General features: G+C 34.5%; 1 protein-coding gene and 1 pseudogene across 11 annotated transcripts in view; one reads left to right on the top strand and one right to left on the bottom strand.

Moving 5' to 3' along the window:
- Window positions 1-24,493, top strand: part of ZNF782 (zinc finger protein 782) — a 54,961-nt gene extending 30,468 nt beyond the window's left edge. For all 11 annotated transcript variants that reach the window (XM_067744862.1, XM_067744864.1, XM_067744865.1 and 8 more), the window contains 2 exons: window positions 16,784-16,879; window positions 20,925-24,493. In XM_067744862.1, the coding sequence (XP_067600963.1) occupies window positions 16,784-16,879; window positions 20,925-22,804 (1,976 nt within the window). In that variant the 3' untranslated portion in view covers window positions 22,805-24,493. The remainder of the gene's footprint in view (window positions 1-16,783; window positions 16,880-20,924) is intronic.
- LOC137228279 (NTF2-related export protein 2-like) lies at window positions 14,234-14,685 on the bottom strand (annotated as a pseudogene).
- Window positions 24,494-26,423: the final 1,930 nt, after the last annotated feature.

Here is a 26,423-nt window from a genome sequence, read left to right as displayed (position 1 = left end):
ATTCATTCTTAGTGTAGAGAAATACAACTGATTTATGTATGTTGATTTTGTACCCTGAAACTTTACTGAAATTGTTGATTAGTTCCAACAGGAGTTTGGTTGAGTCTTCGAGATTTTCTAAATGTAGAATTATATCATCTGCAAATAGCGAAAGTTTTGCTTCTTCCTTCCCGATTTGGATGCCTTTTATTTCTTTGTCTTGCCTAATTGCTGTAGCTAGAACTTCCAATACTATATTGAATAATAGTGGTAAGAGTGGGCATCCTTATATTGCTCCTGATATTAGACAAAAAGCTTTTCCGTTTGTTGTATATGGCCTTTGTTATGCTGAGGTATGTTCCTTCTATACCCAATCTGCCAAGGGTTGTTATTATGACAAGATGTGGTATTTTGTCAGATTCTTTTTCAGCATCTATTGAGATGATCCTGTGATTTTTATCTTTCATTTTATTAATGTGATATATTACATTTATTAATTTGCATATGTTGAACCATCCTTGTATCTCAGGTATAAATCCCACTTGATAATGGTTGTATAACCTTTCTTATGTGTTCTTGAATTTGGCTTACTAATATTTTCTTGAGAATTTTTGCATCTATTATTTGTCAGGGATACTGGTGTATAGTTTTCTTCTGGTGTCCATCTCTGGCTTTGGTATCAGGGTAATGCTGGCCTCATAGAATGAGTTTGAAAGTATTCCCTTTTCCCCAATTTTTTGGAAACGTTTGAGAAGAATTGGTATTAATTCTGCTTTAATATTTGGTAGAATTTGTCAAGTGAAGCCACCTGGTCCTGGGATTGTCTGTGTTGGGAGGTTTTTGATTACTGATTCAATCTCTTTGCTCATTATTGTTCTGTTCAGATTTTATTTCTTCCTGATTCAGTCTTGGTAGGTTGTATGTTTCTAGAAATAGCCATAATTTCTTTAAATAAACTTTTTTATTTTTTTATGATTTCTATATCTTTGTTTAACTTCTCATTTCATGTAATATTTTCCTGATTTCATTGAGTTGTCTATCTGTGTTCTCTTCTATCTTGCTGATCTTCTTTAAAACATTTTTAATTCTTTGTCAGACATTTTGTAGATTTCCATATCTTTGGAGTTTGCTACTGAAAATACATTGTTTTCCTTTGGTGGTGTCATGTTTCCTTTATTTCTCACGTTCCTTGTAACTTTGCATTGATGTTTTTGCTGGTGAAGGAATAGTTACCTCTTCCAGACTTCACAGACTAGATTCAGTAGGGAAAGACCTTCCCCTGTGGATGATATGAAGGGGGCAGCTGGGTTGGGTGCCAGTTGTGGACTTCAGGCAGCTCTATCAACTGAGGTCAGCATTCGCAAAGACTATGGGGGTCCTTGACAGTAAATGCTGCAGTTATCTGCAGCAAGGGCAAGGACTGCTAGGGTTCTTGCTGGCAAAGGTTGCTTGATTCCTCTTGCTCTCCTTTTTTCTTGCAGAGGGATGTCTCAGCAAAGGAGATCCCTTTTGGTGTCAGAGTACAGGCATGCACAGTGGCAACACTAGAGTCCAGAGCTCAAGCATGTGCATGGTGTTGCCAGGGAGGGGTGGGGGATTGTAGTGGCTCCAGCCCCAAAGGGAGCACAATAGAATCTCCTGCTCTAGAGCATTGTAGCAGCATGGGCTCCAGGCACCCCCATCAGCTAAGATAACCATAAGCAAAGACCGTAGTTGTCCTCAGTGAAGAAACTTGCAAGTGTCTGTTGCAACAGTGAGATCTCTTGGGGTACTTGGTGGTAAAGGCTGCAAAGGGGTAACTTGGTTTTTCATCCTCTTCATAAGGTCTTCTGCAGAGCCTAAATTTTTAATTTTGACAAAGTCCAATTTATCTGGATTTTGTATATGCGTGTGTACCTAAGAACACTTCACCAAGTCCTTGGTCCAGTGGTTTTCTCCAAATTTTAAAAATTACATCATTTTACATTATATTTAAATCTGTGGTACATTTTGAGTTAATTTTTTATAGGGAGTGAAGTTTAAGTGGAGGTCATTTTTTAAAGTATTTATTTACTTATTTATTTATTTGGCTGCACTGGGTATCTTCGTTGCCGTGTGTGGGATCTTTGTTGCAGCATATGGGATCTTTAGTTGCAGCTTGCAAACTCTTAGTTGCGGCATGCAAACTCTTAGTTGCAGCATGTGGGATCTAGTTCCCTGAGCAGGGATCGAACCCAGGCCCCCTGCATTGGGAGCGTGGAGTCTTAGCCACTGGACCACCAGGGAAGTCCCTAAGTTGAGATCATTTATTAACCTATCCATTTGTTCATGTACCATTATCTTTCTTTCATTGAGTTTCTTTTTCAACTTTGTCAAAAAATCATTTTGGTGTCCTTGGGTGGATCTCTTTCTGGGTTCTCTAAATCAGGTAGAGTACTGCTTCCCATGTTATACTTATTTTTCAATATTGTTTTGGCTATTCTAGTTACTTTGCCTTCACATATAAATTTTGGAATAATGTCATTATGTTTTTTAAATGCTTGCTTGGTTTTTGATAGGAATTATATTAAAAATGTATAAATTATCAATTTTGTAAGCTACCATCTTTGCTGTGTTGCCATTCAAAGTTCCTAATATATTTATTTATATCTTTGATTTTTTTCATCTGTGTTTTTTAGTGTTCAGCATAAAAGTCCTATACATGTTTTGTTAGATTTATACCCCAATATTTTATTTTGAGTAATTGTAAATGTTACTGTATTTTAAATTTCTGTCTCCTTATCATTTGCTAGTTTATAGAAACATTTTTATATGTTGTTCTTTTATGCTGAGACCTTGATGAGCTTTCTTAGGAGTGATGAGAGCAGACACATTTGCCTTGTTTCCAACCTCAGAGGAAAAGCATTCTCTCTTTCACCAAGTGATGTTAGCAGATTTTCTACAGATATTCTTTATCAACTTGAGGAAGTTTCCCTCTATTCCTAGTTTTCAGAGAGTATTTTTCATGAATGGGTATTGAATTTTGTCAGATACTTTTGTTGTATCTACTGCTGTGATTATGTGATTTTTCTCATTTACGCCATTAACATGGTAGACTACACTGGCTGATTTTCAAATAGTAAACCAGCCTTGCATACTTGGAATAAACCTTACTTGGTCATGTCATATAATTCTTTTTATTTATTGCTCAATTATATTTGCTAATATTTTTAAAGTAGTTTTTCATTTTTATTCATGAGAAACATTGGTCTACAGTTCTGTACTGTGTTTGTCTAGGATTTATATAAGGATAATGCTGGCCTCATTAAATTAGTTGGAAAATGTTTCCTCCTGTTGTATTTTCTGGAAGAGATTGTGTAGTTTTGTTTATTCTTCTTTGAATGTTTGGTAGAATTCTCTAGCAAAAGCACCTGGGACTGGAGATATCCTTTCTGGATGCTTTAACTTACAAATTCAGTTTCCTTAATAGTTATAAGACTCTTTAAGTTGTCTCTATTGGACGAACTATGGTATTTTTGCTTTTCTTTCTAGCAATTAGCCCATTTTATTTAACTTGTCAGATTTATAAGTGCAGAGTTGCTCATACTACTCTCTTGTTTTCATTTTAATGTCTGTAAGATCTGTATTTATATTCCTGTTTTATTCATCGTATTGATAATTTGTTCTCTCTCAAATAAAATTTGTCAGTTTTATCGCTCTTTTCAACCAGCTTCTTCTATCATTGATTTTTCTCTGTCATTTTTCTGTTTTTAACTTCACTGATTTCTTCATTTTATTTTTTTCCTTCTGCTTGAGTTGGTTTGTTGTGCTCTTTTGTAGTTTCCTAATGTGAGACTGTTTTGGACGTTTCCTGTTTTCTAATGTAATCATTTAGTGCTATAGATTTCTCCTTCAGCACTAGAAAAGTGATTGTGAACAAAATGCAGTCCATCTGTGCTTTCAGGGAGCTCAGCATTTTGAGAGGGAAACTTAAATTATATAACCAAATGTAACTTTGTAAATTTGATAGGCAACTGGAAGCAAAAATATGCAATGCAGCTTCTCTAATAGCGGTACTTGACTTTAGGGAGTGCAATGAAATCTTTCCATAAAAAAGGTGTGATATGAGACTTCCCTGGCAGTCCAGTGGTTAAGACTCCATGACCCCAATGCAGGGGGCATGGGTTAGATATCTGGTTGGGGAACTAAGATCCTGCATGCTGCACAGCACAGCCTAAAACTAAAAAACTAAAAATAAATAAAAAGGTGTGATATTTGTTGATACTGGATGAAGGATATATCAGGAGAGGTGTTCACTGGACTATTTACTATTTTATAAAGTTTTTCAAACTCAAAAAGAAATGTTATGATAAAGTGATGCTTGAGGAAAGCTCTAAGGAAAGTGTAGGAAGAAGTGAAATAAAAAATGTAAGTATTCCAAGCAGAGAACAGGCATCAAGATTCTTGGTAGAAGAGAAGATAGTGAGCACAGGGTCCTAAAAATAGATTAGTGAGGCTGGAATGAAGAAAGCAAGAGGACATATGGGGGCTTCCCTGGTGGCGCAGTGGTTAAGAATCCGCCTGCCAATGCAGGGGACACAGGTTCGAGCCCTGGTCCGGCAAGATCCCACATGCCACGGAGCAACTAAGCCCGTGCACCACAACTACTGAGACTGCCCTCTAGAGCTCGTGATCCACAACTACTGACGCCCGCATGCCTAGAGCCTGTGCTCTGCAACAAGAGAAGCCACTGAAATGAGAAGCCTGCACACCACAACGAAGAGTAGCCCCCACTCACCACAACTAGAGAAAGCCCGCAAGCAGCAACAAAGACCCAACACAGCCAAAAGTAAATAAATAAATTTATTTTTTAAAAAAAAGATAGATGTATAAGATGTGGAAGAGGACCAAGAGAATATATTGAGGCCATATTCTGAAGTTTTTAAGCAATGGGTAGCCATTAAAGGTTTTAAATAAAATAGTAACACAATCAGATCTGCCTTTAATAAGTGTACATTTTTGGCACTAAAAAAAATTCCAGATGTATTAGATTTTACCCAGCAATCTCATCCCCAGGAATCTATCTTAAAGCTATACCTGCACAGGTATAATATGATACATACACAAGGTCATTCATCATAGCATAGTTGATAAAACATCAACAACACAAATGTTCATCATTGACTAGTTGACTTAAACTTGGGTTACATCTACCCACAAATGAATGTTAAGCAACCATAGTATAGGAAGAGTTTTTAAACAGGTAAGGAGTAATATTCAGTATATATTAAGTCAAAAAGAGAGAAGCAGAACAGTGTGTATTAAAAGTTATCTTTTGAGTAAGAAAGACAGGAATATATGTAATTGCTTATATTTGCAAAAATGAAATACTGGAAGAAAATCAGAAAGTAATAAAAATGGGAAGGAAGGGAATGAATGGAGGGGACAGGAATGGATATGAGCCTTTGAATATATCTTTTTATACAGTGTGGATTTTTGAACTACATAAATATTTTACATATTTAAAAGTTACACAAAAATTTAAAAGCAGTTTTTAAGTATGAAAATTCTGGAGACTGATAGTTTCAGATATGATTGATTAGACATACCCTGTGTCTCCCCTTAAATACAACTAAAACCCTAGACATTATATATAAAACAAACATAAGACTTTGGAGAGTGGAGAGAAGGAAACAGACTGGCTAGTGATCTCAGAACCCAAGAAAAAACAGTTTCCACAGTTTTATTTTTGTCTAACATATTTGAGCTTGGGTGCTGTATAAAACAAGCAACCCAGAAACACCAATGGGCACAGGCAAAAAAAGCCCAAGTAAAGGCTGTTTCTTCTAGACAGGGAAAAGAAAAGGAGCAGCATAGAAAGACAGAAAATTTTAGAAAACTGCCCTACCTCAGCTAAAACACCATGGAAAAAAGTGAAGCCCACCTCCGTTAGTAAAGACTGACATCCCTCATTCTGCTGTAACAAGGTACCACTCCACCTTTCTAATAGGGTGATGGCAGAGAAGGCCTGATGGGGAACCAAGACTTTCAGCACTGACTAGCAGCAAAAAGTGGGTCCAGTCCCTACCCCATGGTGTCGAGAGGCCAAGTGGAGAACCTAGACTTCAAACCTCACATGGCAGTGAGAAACAGTATTTCCCTTTCCAGCTGCCACAGTGTCAGAGGAAACCTGCTATAACAGAAGATAAAGAAGATCCAGTCACATAACAATGCTTAGAATGTTCAGGATGCAATTGAAAACAACAGTAACAAGGTATTAGGTGATTATAGCATATGGATAAGTTAATGACAGCAGTAGCACAAGGGATGGCAAAGACCATAGGGAATACACTGTTATAAGGTGCATGCACTACTTGTGAAGTGGCATTGTTATAGTGTTATTGTAAGGTGGATGTAGATTACTTTAAAATGTATACTGTAAACACTAGGCAACCACTAAAAAGATTTTAAAAGAAGTGTAAATGATACACTAAGAGAAGAAATAAAATGGATTCATATAAAATGAATGGCTACAAGAGGGTAATCTAAACACAAAGACTCAGCTTAAAAGTAAAGAGAAATAGAAAAATATGCCATGCTAACACCAAACAAAAGAAAATTGAAGTAAGTATACTAATTTCAGACAAAGTATACTTCAAAACATGGAAGATTACCAAAGACAGAGAAACATTGCATACTGAGGTCAATTCTCTAAAGAAGACATAACAGTCCTAAACATTTTGTACCTGACAACAAATTCAAAATACAGGGGGAAAAAACTGATAGAACTGGAAAGATAAATAGGCAAATCCACTATTAGAGTTGGAGCCTTAAACTCTGCTCTGTCAGTATTGATAGATCAAGAAGGCATAAAATTAGTAAGGATATAGATGACCTGAACAGCACTATCAACCAATTTGGATCTACTGATACACACACACACACACACACACACACACACAGACACACATATATTTGTGTGAATATACACACACACACATAGACTATTCCAACTACAAGCGAATACACTTAATTCACAAGTATACATGAAATGTTAACCAAAATAAAATGATTCTAGACCAAAAAGCACACTTTAACAAATTTAAAAGTATAGAAATTAAAAATATGTTCTCAGACTACACCAGAAGTAGATAACAAATCACATACAGAAAGATAGCTGGAGTACTTCAAAATATTTGGAAATTAGCCAACACGTTTCTAAATGATGCATGGATCAAATAAGAAATCACAAGAGAAATTTTGAGAATTTTTTTAAATGAAAAATAATTTTTCATTTAAAATGAAATGAGTTGCAACTAAAGCAATACTCAGAAGTTAGTTTATAGCGCTAAGTGCACATAATAGGAAAGAATATCTAAAATCAGTAACCAAAGTATCCACCTTAGGAAACTAGAAAAAGGAAATTAAACTTAAAGCAAGCAGAAAAAGGAAACAATAACAATTAGAGCATAAATCAGTGAAATTGAAAATAGGAAAAGAATGGAGAAAATTAAAACAAGATGAGTTCTTTGAAAAGGTCAATAAATTGATTAATCTCTACCTAGGTTAACAGAGAAAAGACACAAGTTACCAATACCAGTTATGAAAGAGCAGTCAGCACTGCTGATCCCTTAGTCACTAAAAGTATAATACTACAAACAGTTCTGTGCCCATAAAGTTGATTATTTGGACAAAATAGACCAATTCCTTGAAACACAAACTTCCAGATGTACTTGTGACAAAATAACTAACCTGAGTAGTTCTATATCTATAAAAGAAATTTAATTTAGAGTTTAAAACCATCTAAAAAAGAAAACACCAGACCTAGATGATTTCACCAGTGCATTCTACCAAACTTTTAAGAAATAACACCAATTCTATACAAACTCTTCAAGGAAGGTAAAGAGCAGGAAAGAATTCCCCACCATTTTATGAGCGTAGAATTCTAATATGCAATGAGAAAACTAAAAGAAAACTATAGACTAATATTTCTCATGAACTTAGCATGAACTAAAGGAATGGAGAGTTCAGTGATCACACACTACAAGCAATTGACTTTACAAAAAAATAGTTTGGAAAAGTCTCAAGACAGATGAACTACTACAGCGTCCAACAGTTAAAAAAATAAAATCAGCAAACCCTGGGGAAGAGGAGAATCTGATTTCCAGATTTGCCACATTATAATAGTCTAATGCCCAATTTTCAACAGAATATCACAAGGTATACAAAGAAACAGTAAAACATGGCTCACTGAAAGGAACAAAATTCTTTGACAGGCAAAACCACCCTTGAGGGACCCAGACATTAAACTTGCTGGACAAACAGTTTAAGATAACTGTCTTAAATATGACCAAAGAGGGCTTCCCTGGTGGCGCAGTGGTTGAGAGTCCGCCTGCCAATGCAGGGGGCGGGGGTTCGTGCCCCGGTCCAGGAGGATCCCACGTGCCACAGAGCAGCTGGGCCCATGGGCCGTGGCTGCTGGACCTGCACATCCGGAGCCTGTGCTCCACGAAAGGAGAGGCCACAACAGTGAGAGGCCCGCGTACCGCAAAAAATATATATATATATGACCAAAGAGCTAAGAGAAAACATGGAAAAGAACTAAAGGACATCAGGAAAACAATATAAAACTAGAATAACAACAAAAAGATGGAAAAATTAAAAGGAACCAAACAGAAATTCTGCAGTTGAGAAGTATAATATCTGAAATGAAAAATTCACTATAGGACTTCAACAAGAGACAAAAAGACAGAAAAAAGAACTAGAAGATAGGATAGTCAAAATTACCTAATCTGAGAATCACTAAGGAAAAAGAATGAGGAAAAGTGAACAGACCAAAAGACTTGTGGGATACCTTCATGAGGGACAATGAATACATAATATGAGTCCCAAAAGAGAAGAGAGAAAAAGGAACAGAAAGTTATTTGAAAAACTTATGGCTAAAAACTCCAAACTTGATGAAATACATGAATCTACAAATCTAACAAGCTCAATGAACTGCAAGTGTAAGCCCCAAAAGACCAAAACTGAGGCACATACTCTGTCACAGTACATACAGAAAATCTTGAAAGCAATGAGAGAAGTGACTCATCACTTACAAGGGACCCTGAATACAATTATCACCCTATTTCTCCCCAGAAACTTTGGAGACCAGAGGCAGTGGGATAATATATGTAAAGTGCTGAAAGAAATGAAATGTCAAATGAGAATTCTATATCCATTAGATGGTCCTTTAAAATTGAGGGGAAAATTAAGAAATTCTAAGATAAACAAAGTCAGAGATAGTTCATTACCACCGGAGCTGCCCTATAAGAAATGTTAAAGGGAGTTCTTCAGGTTGAAATGAAAGGATACTAGATGGTGACTAGCATCTAGCATCTCCAGTAAAGGCAAAGGCATGGACTAATATATAAGCCAGTATTATTTTAACTTTGGTATATAGCAACACTTTTTTTTCTTCAAAATTTAACAAATACATTAAAATAATTATAAATCTATGTTATTGGGCTCACAATGTATACAGGTTTAATTTGTGAGATCAGTAACATGAAGGTAGAGGATAGAGCTCTAGAGTTTTTTTATGATTGAAATTAAATTGACATCAATTTAAATTAAATTGTTATAGCTATGTATATAAACACCATGATAAAAAAATCTACAGAATATACATAAACAGAAATGAGATGGAAATCAAAATATATCAGGACAAAAAAATCAACTAAACACAGATGGTGCCAGTAATGGAGGAAATGAGGCCAAAAAAACTATAATACATAACAGAAACCAGTAGCCAAGTAGATGAAGTAAGTCATTACTTGTCAGTAAGTACTTTAAATGTAAATGGATTAATTCTATCAAAAGACAGAGATTGCCAGAATGAATTTTAAAAAAGTTGATCCAACTCTATTCTGTCTTAGACTTAATTTAGATCTAAAAACACATTTGGATTGAAAATGAAAGATGGGAAAAGTTATTCTATGCAAATAGTAACCAAAAGACAGTAAGGGAGGCTATACTATTATCAGACAAAGTAGACTTTAAGTCAGAAATGGTTACAAGAGACAGAAAAGGACATTATATATTGATAAAAGGGTCAATCCACCAAAAAGAATGTATAATCATATATGTACCAAACATCAGAGTCTCAAAATATATGAAGCAAACATTGACAGAATCGAGGAGAAAAGCATACAATTCTACAGTAGTAAACACTTCAATATTCCACTTTCAATAATGGAATAAACAACCAGATGAAAATTAAGTAAAGGACTTGAACAACATCATAGACCAACTGAACCTAACAGATATATAGAAGACTCCACCCAAGTTCAGTAGACTACACATTTTTTTCTTATGTGCACATGAATCATTCTCTAGAATAGATCACAAAACAAGTTTTAACACATTTTAAAAGACTGAAATCATATGTAGTATCTGTTCCAATCAAAATTAATGAAACCAAGAAATCATTAACAGAAAATGAAATGTCATAAATATATAGAAAATAAAATACTCTTAAAAACCAATGAGTCAAAGAAGAAATCATATGGGAAATTAGAAAATACCTTGAGAGAGTAAAAATGTTAACACAGTATACCAAAACTCATGGGATATGGTGAAAGTAACACTTAAGGTGGGAATTTGTAGCTGTAAACACATATACAGAACAAGAAAAAAAGATCCCAAATCTATAACCTAACTTTACAGCTTAAGGAACTGAGAGACAGAAGAGCAAACTAAACCTAAAACCAGCAGAAGGAAGAAGATAATATAGATTAGAAAAGAGATAAATAAAATAAATATTAGAAAAACAGTAGAGAAAATCAATGAAACCAAAAGTTGGTTCTTTGACAAGGTAATGAAATGCACAAACCTTAGCTAGATTGAATAAGAAAAAAAGAAGGCTCAAGTTAACTAAAATCAGAAATGAAAGTGAGGCAGTATTACCAATTCCACAGAAATAAAATAATTATGGAAATACTATGAGTAATTATATGCCAGCAGATTGGACAACATAGATGAAATGGTCAGATTCCTAGAAACCCATTGTTTTCCAAAACAAAATTATAAAGAAATAGAAAATGAAATAGATCTATAAGTAATTTCTAGTACAATTCTCCAATAAAAGGAAGCAACTATGGAGAAGTGGCTGGTTCTGGGGGCATGGAACATAGAAGATGAGTATGTAGGAACTTAAGGAAATACTCAAAAACAGAATGATGGGTGTATGTCAAAGAACATAGGAGCCAAACTGAAAGAGCTCCCAATAGCCAAAGCTGCAACAATTTGAGCAGTAAAATAATAGTGTTGGTTTATAACACAAAGTATAAATTACTTATGAGTCCATACTGATATGTGATTAAGTAAATAAATGGGAGAGAACAGAAACATCTCTGTCACAGAATTACTAATAATTTATGTAATTGCTCCACCTTCAAGGAGGTGGAGCAGAATTCCCCACCCATTTAGTGGGCTGTGCCTAATGACTTCCTTCTAAAGAGTACAATATGGGGACTTACCTGGTGATCCAGTGGTTAAGACTCCGCACTTCCACTGCAGGGGGCATGAGTTCAGTCCCTGGTCAGGGAACTAAGATCCTGCATGCCGCACGGCCAAAAATTAAAAACTTAAAAATTAAAAAAAATAAAGAGTACAGTATGCATGGGGGTAGGGGTGGGGGTGGGGAGTAACTTTACATTGGAGAATCCTGGCACACACTACCTCAACCAGGTTCTCATCAATGATAAGTCATATTGATAGCATGTACCCTTGATAAGGTGGGGTAAGAATGACAGTCATTTTACCACTGTGTTCTTTCTCCCAAAAATACAACCCCATTTTTAACTGTGAGAAAAAGATCAGACAAACTCAAACTGAAGGACCTTTTTACAGTGTCTTCTAAACTGTCAAGATTACCAAAAAAGATAATCACTTACTGTCTAGAGGAGGCTAAAGAGGCATGATAACTAAATGTAATGTGGTATCCTGGATGGAATTGTGGAACAGGAAAAAAAATGATTAGGTTAAAAAAAAACAAGGAAATCTGAATAAAGTATAGATTCTATTTAATAATGTATCAATATTATATTAATAGGTATGACAAATCTGCTAGTAATGTAAGATGTTAACAGTAGGGTAAATTGGGTGCAGGTTATACAGGAATTCTCCTTTCTCTCTTTGCAACTTTTCTGTGAATTTAAAGCTATTCTAAAATAAAACATTTATTTAAAAAAAAAAAAAACACCTCAGTGCATGTGCACAGCAGAATGGAGAGGAAAGAGGGGGAAAACATCACTGAACTTTATAAGTGGACAATAGAAATGGCTCAATCATTACAGAGGAAAAACAAAATAGAATACAGATGAACAGAACATCAGGGAACTATGGGTCTACAACAAAATCTCTTAACATTCGTGTCTTTGGAGTCAGAAAAGGAAAGGCTAAAAAAATTTTCAAAAACATGGCTGAAATTTTTCCAAATTTGGAAAAAGCAATTCATATACAAGTCGTAAAACATTCAATTCATGAACAGTATACAACCACTCAATTCCGTTATTGCTAGTTATATCCAGCTTTTACCTGAGACTGTTCTCCTTAAGGGAAAGGGCAGTGTTTGGGCAATCTGATTGTTGCTGCTAAAGCTGTGGTTTTAAAAAGCCAATCTAAAATTAGAATAAACTCACTTTGTGTAGAATATAACGTGTAAGTTTTAGTCAGTACTACAAGAAGGTGTGGTCTAAAATCAGTTCCATCCCCTTCTCCTACTTAATTCTATTTTGTTAATATATCAGAAATGTAATGTGTAGTTTGGGACAAGAGTAAATTAATCACTGATTTTCAAATTAAGTGGCAAGAAACATTAACTTTGAGCTGCATTGTAGAAACAAAGCTGGCACATCTAGTGTAAAAACATGAAAACAGTAAATTCAAAAATGGAAAGACACTTAAAGTTTAACCAAAAACAAAGCTAGATTTATTTTTCTTTAGATTTTGAGATGTAAAATCAATCAGTTGGTTCTTTTGAAGTATGTGGGCTTATGAAGATCTGCTGTTCTTTATTTTCTCTAAAAAGACAAAGTGTTAGCCACATAACAGAAACATGTCTTATAACAGATTTATTTGCTCAATGCCATATGGAAGAAGAAATGATGAGATTAGATGATTTTAACTTTAGTAAAAAGATTGTGCAATTGACAGTGTAAACACAGGGAACAAATCACTCACTTTGGGGGTGGGTAGTACATATGAGACTTTTGGCCTGAAGTTCACGTGGAAGACTTAGAAGGGCCCCAAAGAGAGAGCGATGGCTTTGTTTCCAACTTTTCTGTCAGACCCTGCTGCAGGATCAAGCTTATTGCTGACATTTTACCCCCATAAGTTCTTGAATAAATTGAGACATTTATTGGTGATAAGCATGAGGTGAATTGGAAAAACCTTTAAAAATAATTCTTAGAACAAAAGTGACATTCGTGACCATTTGGTAAGGATACTTATTACCTTAATGGCTTAAATCCTAAAATTAGGCTACATTTTTAGGAGGTAGAAAACAAGTACCAAAAGTATACCATTTGATACCCTGCCTTACTTTTGGCCAACCTCTGATCTCTACAGTTCTCACTCCACATTCTCCCATTAGAGCTATTAGTCCTACTACCTACCATTCACTACCTAAAGTTACAGACCTGGAGCTGCCAAGAAAAATGTTTTTAAGAAGTTTGCTTTTAAGCCACTGAGTGTATTCAGCACTCAGGTATCAATCCAGAACATTTTACACCTCTCTAGTAGATCAATTCACTTCATAGGAAAACAAGCCGACATTTAAAGAACCCGCATTTCTTAACATAAAAAGACTATTGAACATCTCTATGTGAGATTCTAGTATGTCAGAGTAGTTATGTAAACCTAAATTAGTAATGTGTTCATTGAACTGATTGAAAAAGCCTTATATTAAAACTGCATTACCACTGTTTACCAAAAATAGGTACATGTTGTACTACAAAATCAACTAAATAAAAAAAAAAAAACAACCTCCACATCCTCCCAGAGAGGTTACGTTGTGCTGATATCCCATAGACAGTACAATAAAAGGATTTCATTTTTGCGATATGCCGGGCTCACAGTGAGTATGTTAGTACAGAGATCATAGCTTTAGTATTACTGTAAGAATGTCATTAGTGAAACTTATAAAAGGCATGTAGAAAACTAGCATTAAAACTCTTAAGGGCAACAATTCAAACTGGCAGCTGCTAGAAAAGGTGCTGCTAGGAATAAAAAAAAATATTAAATAAATTTAGTTTCAGCACATACTAGTTTTTAGTGCTTCTACAATGAAATTAATTAATTCACATAAATTTCTGTTGCTGGAACTAATGGACCAAAAGTGAATGGACTTTTGCCCCCTTGGACTACTAGCCCAATCTTGAAAATGGAAGCTGTCACTTGCAGTCTTCCACACGGTATTGTTAGAAGACTAAGCAGTCAGCAGGAAGTTCTGGTTGAAGTAGTGTTTGTTTCCATCAAACTTCACAGTTCCACTGGTCACAACAAGAACTGTAGTCTGGGCCTGAGTAGCTTGCTCATGAACTGGCTGGCAATCTAACATATTGACCTGGAACTCACTAGAAGGCAGTATCTCAAAAAAATTAGGGCTTCCAGTCCTGTAAGATTTCCATCACATATTAAAGTGGCCTTGTCCAGATAGAGCCTGGTTAGTGCCCATCTTCTTTTGTCCATTGTCTCATAGTAAATATTGACAAATTCCTCAGGAGCTCTGCATGCCTGATCTACATAAGTTTTAAAATCCATAACATTCCCAACTCTCGTTAGTTCCCATTTCCTACAGTACATTATTGTTTTAAAACACAATTTATTATTTTTTAAGAGAGTTCTGAAAATGAGAAAAGTTTATTTTTATCCTCTTGTTTCCAGATAATGCTCTTTTTTCTATGTATTAATCCAAATTTCCACCCGATAGCATTTTTCTTCTGTCTGAAGAATTTCTTTTAGAGAATTAACTTTCCTGTAACACATGTCAGTTGGTGATAATACTTTCAATTTTTGTTTGTTTGAAAATGACATATTTGCCAAGCATAAAATTCTAGGTTGACTTTTTTGCTTTCAGTACTTTAAAATTGTCACTTCATAGTCTCCTGGCTTGTATAATTTTTGACAAGAAGTAGACATTCATTCTTTTTTTTTCTCTGTACATATTATGTCTTTCACTATCTATTGAACATTTTCTCTTTATCACTGGTTTTAGCAATTTAATTTTAATGTATCTTGGTGTGGTTTTCTTCGTGTTTATTCTCCTTGGCATTCAGTTAGCTTCTTGGATCCATCGGTTTATACACTTCTTCAAAAATTGAACCTTTGCCCCTTATTTTTCCATCCTCCATTTTTCCTTCTGAAATGCTAATTACACATGTTACATAACTTTATCCCACCGGTCACAGGAATAACTCTGTTTATTATTTTCCAGTCTTTATTCACTGTGGGTTTCTTCTTTCATAGTTTTTATTTCTATACTTTAAAGTTATCTATCTACCTTAGGTCATTTAGCCTTCCTTATGTGGTATATATACTATTATTAATCCTATCCAGTGTTTTTTTGTTTGTTGTTTGGTTTGTTTTCTCATTTCAGATATTTTTCATATTTAGAATTTCAGTTAGGAACTTCTTTTTTTAATAAATTCCCTTTCTATTCTCATCATGGAATGTATTTACTGTTTTATTGGCCTTGATTATTAATTTTATATGTGTCATTTCTTACTCTGTGGCTTACTGATTGATTTTTCTCCTTGAGTACAGTCATGTATCCCTTTCATTCATACCTAGTAATTTTTTATTGAAGGCTAAATGTTGTGGATTTTATATTGTTAGGTGCTAGTTTTGTTGTATTACTTTAAATCTTTTGGGGCCTTTTCTGGAATGTAGTTAAATTACTTGGAATTAATTTGATCCTTTCAAGGTTTGCTTTAAGCTTTGTTATATTGGATTCAGAGCTCACTTTACACTTGGACTAATTTGGCTCCTCTACCAAGTCAATAAATACCCTACTGGTTATTCTACCCAATTGGCCATGGATTAGGAAGTTTTTCTACGCTGGCTAACAGAAACAGAAGTTCCTACCTTTCTGTGTGCTTTGGTAATACTTCAGGCTACTCTTTTTTCACTGGTCTTCCCCCCAACCTCAAGTGTTTTCCTTACACTTCCAAGTACTCAGGAGATCCTTCTGCATATCAGATAGAGAAATACACTGTATCTTTCTTTTCTTGTATTTTATTTTACAAATCCTAGTTTTCATGACTTCCTTAAAATCCACTTCTGTTACCTTAACTTACTGAATCAGCTAGGCTCTGTTTTGGTGATCTCTTTTTGCATTATGGGTTGAAAACTCTCCAAGCAATAAACTGTGATAAGCACAGGGCTCACCTCATTTGTTTCTCTATTCTCAAGTATCCCTGTCTGTACTGCCTGTTTTCCAAAGTCTAAAACCCATCTCATATAGTTTGTATGGTTTTTTTTAGGTGTCTGATATGAAGGGTAAATCAGTTCCTTTTACTCTATTATGGTCAGGTATGAAATTGGTCCTTACGAAATCTCATTTGAAGCACAGACATTGACTATTTTAGAACTTAATGTTATTTAGGCTTGTGACTTAAGGGTTTAAGAAGAGGGATCCGTTATGAGTGTAAGAAAATGTTTTTTGCTGTCATTTCTGCCCCCCCCCAAAAAATTCTAGCAAGCACCCTCAATGTACCACTTCTGAAGCTATACCTTTCTTCACATTCAGAAACAGTAAAACCTATGCAGCTAACTCAAGTGCTAAAGTATTTCCCTTTTACAGGGTACTGCTTTACAAAACCAGAACTGATTTTAATGTTGGAACAAGGAGAAGATCCATGGTTATTAGAGAAAGAATTTGTAAACAGAAGTTCCCCAGGTGAGTTATTGAATACTGGCAGAAGGCATCCAAGAAAATTAGATCCAAAGTGATCACCTAGAAGTGAGCAGTTTGAAATGTTTTTCAGCACTCTCCCATTAGAGGCCTTCACCTTTGAAACATTAGAAATAATAGATCTATTAAAAAGTAGAAGGGGGACAACTAAGGAAAGGAATGTAATGTAAGTATGTTGATATTCTCATCTTTAAAAAATGGGAGCTAAGTGTACCCTTTGAAGCTGAAAAGTAATGGTTGTATATTTAACAGTAAAAAGATAAAAACAAAGAAAATTTAATAAAACAGCTAAAATTGGGAGTAAACAGATCAGAAGAGAGAAATAATCAAATTTTATCATTATATAATAATAAATTACTATATACAATCAAAGTAAATAGATGATTGCATAGTATAATTAGAAAGCATAAAAACTAGAGCAAACTGCAACCTTCCTTATTGTTTACATTTGACAGAGCAAAGAAAACAGATCTGTTACTAGAAAAGTTTCTTATAAAGCTGTATATCAAGGGTCCCCAGGATCATCATCAGGTTCATTAACTCACCTTGGAGGACTCAGCATATAGGCATACTCATAACTAATATTTATACAGTGAAATCATACAAATCAAAATCAACAAAGAGAAAAGGTGCATGGGGCAAAATTGAGAGAAAACCAGGTGTGACAACACATGTGAAATATGTACCTGGAAAGTTCATTTGAGATGAGGTGCCCAGAGTTTTCACTGGGGGCTGCTCATGTAAGCACCCTCTGTCTAGCATGTATCAAAATTGTAGGCTTTCAGATGGAAACTAGGTGTTCAGCATAAATATATTGTTTGTACAAACAGTTTAGGCTCATTGAGTCCCTCTTAGCAGTTCTGGGAATCTTGGGAACCATCTCAAAATCTAAGTTCCCAGATGCCAGCTAAGGGCTAATCTTGTAAACAGGCCTTTCTAAGGGTAGCAGTCTCAGGCCTGCTGTGTTAAACATTTTCTGCACAAAAGCTATGCAAACACACATAGAGTAAGACAAACATATCTGACATATGAACTACCAATGTAAATGGATCTTAATACACCTATTAAGAGAAAATGCTATCATACTGTATCAGAGATACACCTAGAAAATAATTTAGAAAGTTTGAAAATACAGTCATGAGTTGTTAAGACTATAAACATAAAAACAACTCAGTGTTTATTTATCTCAAAATTCAATTCAGGTCAAAAACAGGTGAGAAAAAGGACATTTTGATAATGCTAAAGAAGATAATTTTTAAAGGATACATAAAAGCTTAAAATATTAGTACACCAAATAAGTTATTCATCAGGATTCATAAAACAAAAAACTGCAAGAGTTATAAGGAGAAATAGGAACACATTAGATATAGTCAACCTTAATATGCCTCTCTGATTTCATTCCGTAGCCTGTGGACTCTAGAATAGTGCTTGGCAAACTATGGCCCACAGGTCAAATCCTGCCTACTGCTTGTTTTGGTAAAGAAACATTTATTGGAACACAGCAATATCCATTTGTTTACATATTCAAACTACAAGGCAGAGTTGAATTGTTGCAATAGAGAGTGAATAACCAGCAAAGCCTAAAACATTTACTCTCTGGCCTCTTACAGAAAAAGTTTACCAACCTCTGGTCTAGACATTATAAATAGCATATTTTATAAAATGAATCTATTATGTTCTGAAAACAAAGCTATGCAAACACACTACATAACTATTCTGAAAACAAAGAATAAACCTCCTTTTAAATGACCTTGGAACATTGACAAAATGTAAAAATATTTTAGGCAAATTCTACAAAGTAAAGATATTATTGTCAAATAACACTATAAATTGCAAACAATATGAGAAAATTTTAAATCCCTCTATCTTAAAATTAATAATGAATATATATCTTTAAAAACCTATTTTATAAGAGTAAGTTAAAACTGTACAATATCCAGAAATTATTTTTTAATGAAAAACATGTTTATTAGACTCTTTGCACTATAGATGAAATGGTGCTTAGAGGAAACAATTTTAGCCTCATATACTTATTTTTTAAAGCAATAAAGTTTTAAAAGAAAACTAAGCAAAGCAAGAAATGTAATAAAGATAAAACATTATAGTTATAAAACGTTATAAAGACAAAAGGTGGTTCTTGGAACAAAAGCAAATAAAATAGCTAACCTCAGCTAGAAAAAGAGAAGAAAGCACTATGACTCATTTTAAGTTTGGGCTCAGATTCCTACTTCTATAATATAATCTTGGAATACTTTAGCCTATACTTTTTCTCTTACTTTTGTAAACTCAGACCATTTGATGGATGTGTCAAAAGAAAATGAGATTCTGTGTCAGGTAGCATATAGTTACTGAATGAGCTACTTTCCTCACCTGGATTATAATGTCCCAAAAAGAATGGTCTCTGTTTCACTCTTCCTTTCTGGGTATTTGTCACATGATAAATATTTTTTAATAACATTGTAGGCTGATTCCAAAGTCAGGTGGAGAGAGGCATTTCATACTGATTCACTCAGAAAACACAATCCACAAATGTAAATGCCCAAGTCAAATTTCTGGGACTTTTGAATCATCTAATGTAGGTGTTGCTGGATCTGAACCCTTATATTAGTAAAAGAACTCTCTAGGTAATTCCTATGCATGGAGCTTTTTATGGACCACTAAATTTATATTACAGAGAGATGCAAAGTATATCACAGTGAGGGTTTTATTTTGGAAAGGTGAGCAAAGCTGCATAAACATTTTATATTATGTAAGATGCTATTGATTAAATGGTGAGCCATTATTTTAGGTACAACCAAGAGAGAAAATGCTGCTCATTTAACTATGGATTTGCCATCAGTTTTATGATGCCTCCTGATTTCAGTGATGGTTATTTACTTTAAAAATTGTGAGTCACAGACATTTTTGCATGGAGCATGGGTATCAGGAGGACAATAGCAATCAAATATGCACAGGAAATTTATGGTAAATAAATATAAAGGATACTTGTAGGGTTTCTAGGGCCAGTTTGAAACATATGATCCTTAAGATTCTTACAGTGAATAAAAACTAGATATGTGGAAAAATAGATGGAAAATAGAATTAAGGATTGGACAGGGCATGACTGGTTTGGGGGAAATGAGTAAACAAATTGAAAAGAGGAAAGTTAAAAGATTTGATGATTAAGAGGGACTCACTATTGAACAACCCTAATATAATACCAAGGCACCAGAACCAGGAAAGAGAGGTGACTCCAATATAGGTGGAAAAATTACTTTAACTCTCATCAGTTTTTTCACTTCCACCAATACATTTATGTTTCTGTTTCTGATTATTTCTTTCAACATGAGAAATTTGGTGCCATGATAATTTTTCTTTGGCCACACCACGTGGCTTGCAGGATCTTAGTTCCCCGACCAGGGATTGAACCTGGGCCCATGGCAGTGAAATCGCTGAGTCCTAACCACTGGACTGCCAGGGAATTCCCCATGAGAAATTTATTTTAGTGTTGATGTGTAGAATGGAAAAATGGAGCTTCAATTGGAATCATATAGACTAATGGTTATCAATGTAATCTGTGTTTGTGAATGTAGTCTCTGGTGTTCTTCCCTAATGCAAACTCTATCTCAATAAAGCCACTGAAGGCAATTCTCCATTGATACTTTTTGTTATCTAATTAGTGCAAAATCCTTGTTGAATTCATTTCAGTCTTTGTTTCATCTGTTCCCAGGATTCAACTCTCTCAAATATATTCTTCTTTTTTAATTGTTCCTTTCCTTTATATCCTCTTCTCTACCTGGTTTTGAAAATTATACTTTAAGATACCAAATATAGATGTAATTTCATTTCTAGATCCCTCTCTGTCTTTCCACTAGAAAAAGTTTTTTTAACAACAAAATAAGAGAGAATATACACTTGAAATTACTTTATTTTTGGGAAACTGAGCCAGACACCAAGGAGTCAAATACATAATGGGGGATATGTATATAAATTTCACTCCATAATAAGTGTGTTAAATATCATTAAATATTTTTAATTTTCTCACTTTTAGAAGAATCCCAACCTGATGAACTCTTACAGGAGAGCCTAGAAAACCAAGGCAAACATTTGAGGCAAGTTTTATTTGTCAACAAATCATTGACTACAGAGCAAGAAATTTCAAGAAAACTGTGTACTCTGGACATAAACATTTTCCCTGCAAAAACAATGCCTTGTAAATTTGACACTACAGGGTCTACTTACTTGCTTCTTAGCTCATTGACCCCACACTGTCAGTATTCAAGAAAGAAGGCTTATGAGCTTAATGTATGTGAGAATTGGCTCCTCAGTATTAAGGATCGCAGAACTAATACTGGAGAGAAATCTTTTGTTTATAGTAAAAGTGTGAAAGCCTTTGGACATAAAGACAAAGTTATTCAGCATCAGACAATTCAGACTTTACAGCAAACTTTTGAATATAATGAATGTGGAAAGGATTTTCTTGAAAAGACTGCCCTTGTTACATCTAAGGATACCCACCCAAAAGTGAAATCTTATAAATTCAGTAAATTTGGGGAAAACCAATATGATAAATCAACCTTGATAATCTCTCAGAGCAATCATCCAGAGGAGAAGAGTCACTATGAGTTTAATAAATATGAATATACTATCGATAAAAACAGAAATAATTTCAATAGGATCACTCAAACAACTGACACAGAAGGGAAATCTTTCAGCCAAAAATTACACATTAGAGAACAGCAAAAAATTCATATAGGGGTGAAACCCTTTGAATATGGAAAGAATTTCAGCCATAATTCAACCCTCCAAGTGCATCAGAGAATTCACACAATAGACCAGTCCTCTGACTATGGCACATGTACAGAATCATTGGCTTACCAGTCAACTTTCAATGTACATAAGAGAACTCAAATAACAGTGAAACCCTATGAGTGTAATGAATGTGGAAAATCCTGCACTATGACTTCATGCCTGATTCAGCCTCAGAAAAGTCACACAGAGGAGAAACCCTATGAATGTCATGAATGTGGGAAAGCTTTCAGTGAGAAGTCACGCCTAAGAAAACATCAGAGAACTCACACAGGAGAGAAACCCTATAAATGTGATGGATGTGAGAAAGCTTTCAGTGCAAAGTCAGGCCTAAGAATACATCAGAGAATTCACACAGGAGAGAAACCTTTTGAATGTAATGAATGTGGGAAATCTTTCAACTATAAATCAATCCTCATAGTACATCAGAGAACTCACACGGGGGAGAAACCCTTTGAATGTAATGAATGTGGAAAATCTTTCAGCCATATGTCAGGCCTAAGGAATCATCGGAGAACTCACACAGGAGAAAGACCATATAAATGTGATGAATGTGGGAAAGCTTTCAAACTGAAGTCAGGTCTAAGAAAACATCATAGAACTCATACAGGGGAGAAGCCCTATAAATGTAATCAATGTGGGAAAGCATTCGGTCAGAAATCACAACTCAGAGGACATCATAGAATTCACACAGGGGAGAAACCCTATACATGTAATCACTGTGGGGAAGCTTTTAGCCAGAAATCAAACCTCAGAGTACATCACAGAACTCACACTGGGGAGAAACCCTATAAATGTGATGAGTGTGGGAAAACTTTCAGGCAGAAATCAAATCTCAGAGGACATCAGAGAACTCACACAGGGGAGAAACCCTATGAATGTAGTGAATGTGCCAAAGCTTTCAGTGAGAAGTCAGTCCTAAGAAAACATCAGAGAACTCACACAGGAGAGAAACCCTATAATTGTAATCACTGTGGAGAAGCTTTCAGCCAGAAATCAAACCTCAGAGTACATCAGAGAACTCACACTGGGGAGAAACCCTATAAATGTGATAAATGTGGGAAAACTTTCAGCCAGAAATCAAGCCTTAGAGAACATCAGAAAGCCCACACAGAGAACTAAACATACAAATGTAATGAATATGGAAAAGCTCTGAGCTGGAAATCAAGTCTCGCAATACAAAATAAAACATGTAGGAGAGAACCCCTATGAATATAATGAACACTTGGAAGTTCCTCTGCAAGATACCAGCTTTCACTAAACATCAGAGAACTTACACAAGAGAGAAATTCTTGGAATATATTTTACACAGGCAGTCTCATCTTGAGTGCAGTCCTCATTGTAGATCAGAGAATTCAATTCAGCAAAGAAACTCTGTAAAGATAATGAATACAAGAAATACTCTGTGCATTCAATCCTTGGAAAACTCACACTGCAGGAGAACCCTGGGAATGTAATGAAAATTTCAAAACTTTGTCCCAGCAATCAAAATTCATTCATCATCAGAGAAATCAAAATTCATTCATCATCAGAGAAATCAAACAGAAAATTGAGAATGTAATAAATGTGAGATAGCCTTTAGCCAAAAGCCAGCTTTCTCAGTAAAGCAGAAAATACGTAGAGACCTCACAGTATATGAGAACAGACAAGAAATCAGGGTAATGGATGTGGGGAATCCTACTGTAAGTCACACCTCAGTTTGACTAACACAGGGTAATAACTATATGACATATAATGACTTAATTGTTCACCAATGACCATTTCCTTTTTTCTCATGCCACACCTAGTCTAAATTTCTCAACTGCTCTGTCATCCAAATGAGATCATATTTTTAACCTCTGGATAGTGAAATGTAGAAGTCAATGACAGGTCTTACTAAATACACCTCTCAAATTCTTAATGTTTTCTCCTGTCCCTTGTCAGAATGGAGTGGAGATTATCACCAGCAAAACCAAAGGGGCTCATGCACGGAAGATGAAAGAGTACAAAGTAGAAAGAAACAGGGCCAAAGAGTGACTGTTGAATGAAATTTTCTTCTGCATGTACACAGACATTTTGCTGTGATGAAATAAACTTGTTCTCTGCTGGGCTTCTACAGTTTGGGTATACTTAATACTGATATTTACTCACCAACCCTCAGTTAACAAAGCCTGTGAATGTGATTTCTGTGGACATGTGAACTCAGTGTAGTGTATCAGAAATATCACACAGGAAAACCCCCTGACAACATCCTGAATGACCATAGTTTTTACCCACAACTCTTCCTCCTTGGTCAGGTAAGTATCAGGGGAAGATATTTAACATTACAACATATATAGGTAATCCTTTACCCAAAAAATGATATCTCATTAAATATCTGATAATCAAGTTGTGAATGTGTGAAAGCTTTCAGTGAGTCATCAAAGTTTAATATCTCTCAGAGTTTGTAATAAGGGGAAAATTTATCAATTTGAGAAAGGTAAATAATAGCCTTTATGTTATATAAAAACTATTTCATATGTAATATTAAGACAGTTAATGAAATATAACAATATTGGTTCATAGATATTCACTAGAATAAGATTTTTAAAAATAAGAAAGAAATTGCATAAACTGCACAGTGTTGAATGTATGTGAATATTTTCTGAGTTCTCTATGTGTGTCTATGTGAGTGTGCATGCCACTTAGATGTTTGTTTTGTATGTACATTGGAAGTCAACTGCACTGTAATAGAATTATGTACCCCTTACTTAGTAACTATTCTGATATCAGCTATGATTTGCCATATGTATATTCATAACAAGTAAACCTTTTACAGGAAGTATCTGAAAATTCAGAATCCTATACCTCATTCCTTTTCTCCTGCTACCTCCTGACATGCGCATATAGGAAAGGCCATTGTTACTAAGCTGTCTTTTTTCAACAAAGTCAAACCATGTTTTCTGTGTACTTTTGTATCATCTCTGGGTCACTAATACAAATACTGTATTGAAGCATACACAGATACAAATATATATAAAAGTGTGTATATAGTCTACAAATACATATAAAAGTGTGTGTATATATTCTATCTCTCTTTTCAATGTCACTGAGTCCTTCCTCAGTGGTATCAAGTATACTGATAATCCCTTTGAAGGCATTCTTCATTTATTGTATGTGTTTTTTATATCCAGCATTTAAATTTTACTATAGCTTATATATCTCTCTGCTGAAATAACCTATCTGATCTTGCATGTTGTTTAGCTTTTTTACAATCATTTTATATGGTGTTTGGCATTCTCTTTCTCAGTTAAGCAACTGCTTGGGTTCTTGTTTCTCTCTGCAGCCACCTAGCTCTCCAGACTTTGGGCTAGTTTTTTGCCCTGCAATCTCAGATATCTGATGTATTCAAGAAAAGTTGTTAAATTTAAACTCTTCCCATATGTCTTCTTGTTTAGGAATAGGAGCAGTGCTTTTTCCTGCTCTCTAATGATCTGAAATGTAACTGAAAGTTGTTAGTTAATTTTTGACATATGTTCCAGGGTAATTTGATGTGAAAAAGGTGACTTTTTTCAAAAATGATGATAAAATAATTGGATAATCGTATATTTTAAATGCACCTTGATGTTTATACCATAATTAAAGTTTATTCAAAATAAATTATAAACCTAAACAAAATAGCTAATAGTACAAAATTTCTGTTGGGAAACATGGAAACTAATTTGAAGCACACAGATTTTTAATATGTAATGCAAAGAATTGTGTGAGACATAAAAGCAAAAAAGATAAATTGGAGTTTATTAAAATTTAAAGTGTCTGCTTTTCAAGATTTTATTATGAAAACAAAAAAGAAAATCACACATTGGGAGAAAATGTCTCTAATAGATATGTCTGTCAAAGGACTTGCATCCACAATATGTAAAGAATGTTCATAATGCAATAATAATACAAACAACTCAGTTTAAATGGGAAAAAAAAAGGGTAAGATTAAAACAAGCATTTCATAATAGAAGATATATAGATAGCCAGTAAGTACTAGAAAAGATATACAAAGCTTTAGTCATCAGGGAAGTGCAAATTAAAACTATAATGTGATATCATTAAAAATCCATTTGATAGTTCCTTTTAAAGGTAATGACACCTTACCTAAAACCAACAATTTCAATTCTAGGTATTTACCCCCAGGAAAACTTAAATAATTATACAAAAACAAAATCAAAAAATAAAATTTTTAAAAAGAATTGTATAAAAACGTTCATAGAATCTTTATTCATAATAGCCCCAAATTAGAAAGAACCAAAATGTCCTTCAGCAGATAAATGTATAAACAGTGATGTTGCCTGACAATGGAATATCACTCAGCAATGAAAAGGAACTACTAATGCATATAACAACATTAATAATAAAATTGGGCTGGGCAAAAGAAGCCAGGCACAAGAAAGTAGAGCTGTATGATTCTACTTATACAAAATTCTAGGAAAATCATCTAATTTAGTGGGTGGGGGTGAAAATTAAGTGGGTAGGGGAACAAGGGAATGTTTTAGTATGATGGAAAGTTCTATATAGATTGTGGTGGTGTTTACAAAGGTGTATAAATTTTCAAAACTCATCAAAAGGTATCAGAAATGCATATACTTATATAAATTACACAGCAATATAGGTGATTTTAAAAATTATATATATATAGCAGTGAATTTTGGATCCCCAGCATATTATGAGACCCAGATTCTGAATTTGCCACATAGCTCATTGGCTTTACTATCAATACTTGTGTATTTATTCC

The sequence above is a fragment of the Pseudorca crassidens genome, chromosome 7 (genome assembly GCF_039906515.1).
Source record: "Pseudorca crassidens isolate mPseCra1 chromosome 7, mPseCra1.hap1, whole genome shotgun sequence".
Taxonomy (NCBI): Eukaryota; Metazoa; Chordata; class Mammalia; order Artiodactyla; family Delphinidae; genus Pseudorca; species Pseudorca crassidens.
The sequence above is the reverse complement of the archived record's forward strand: the minus strand, read 5'-3'. Positions and strand labels throughout refer to the sequence as shown.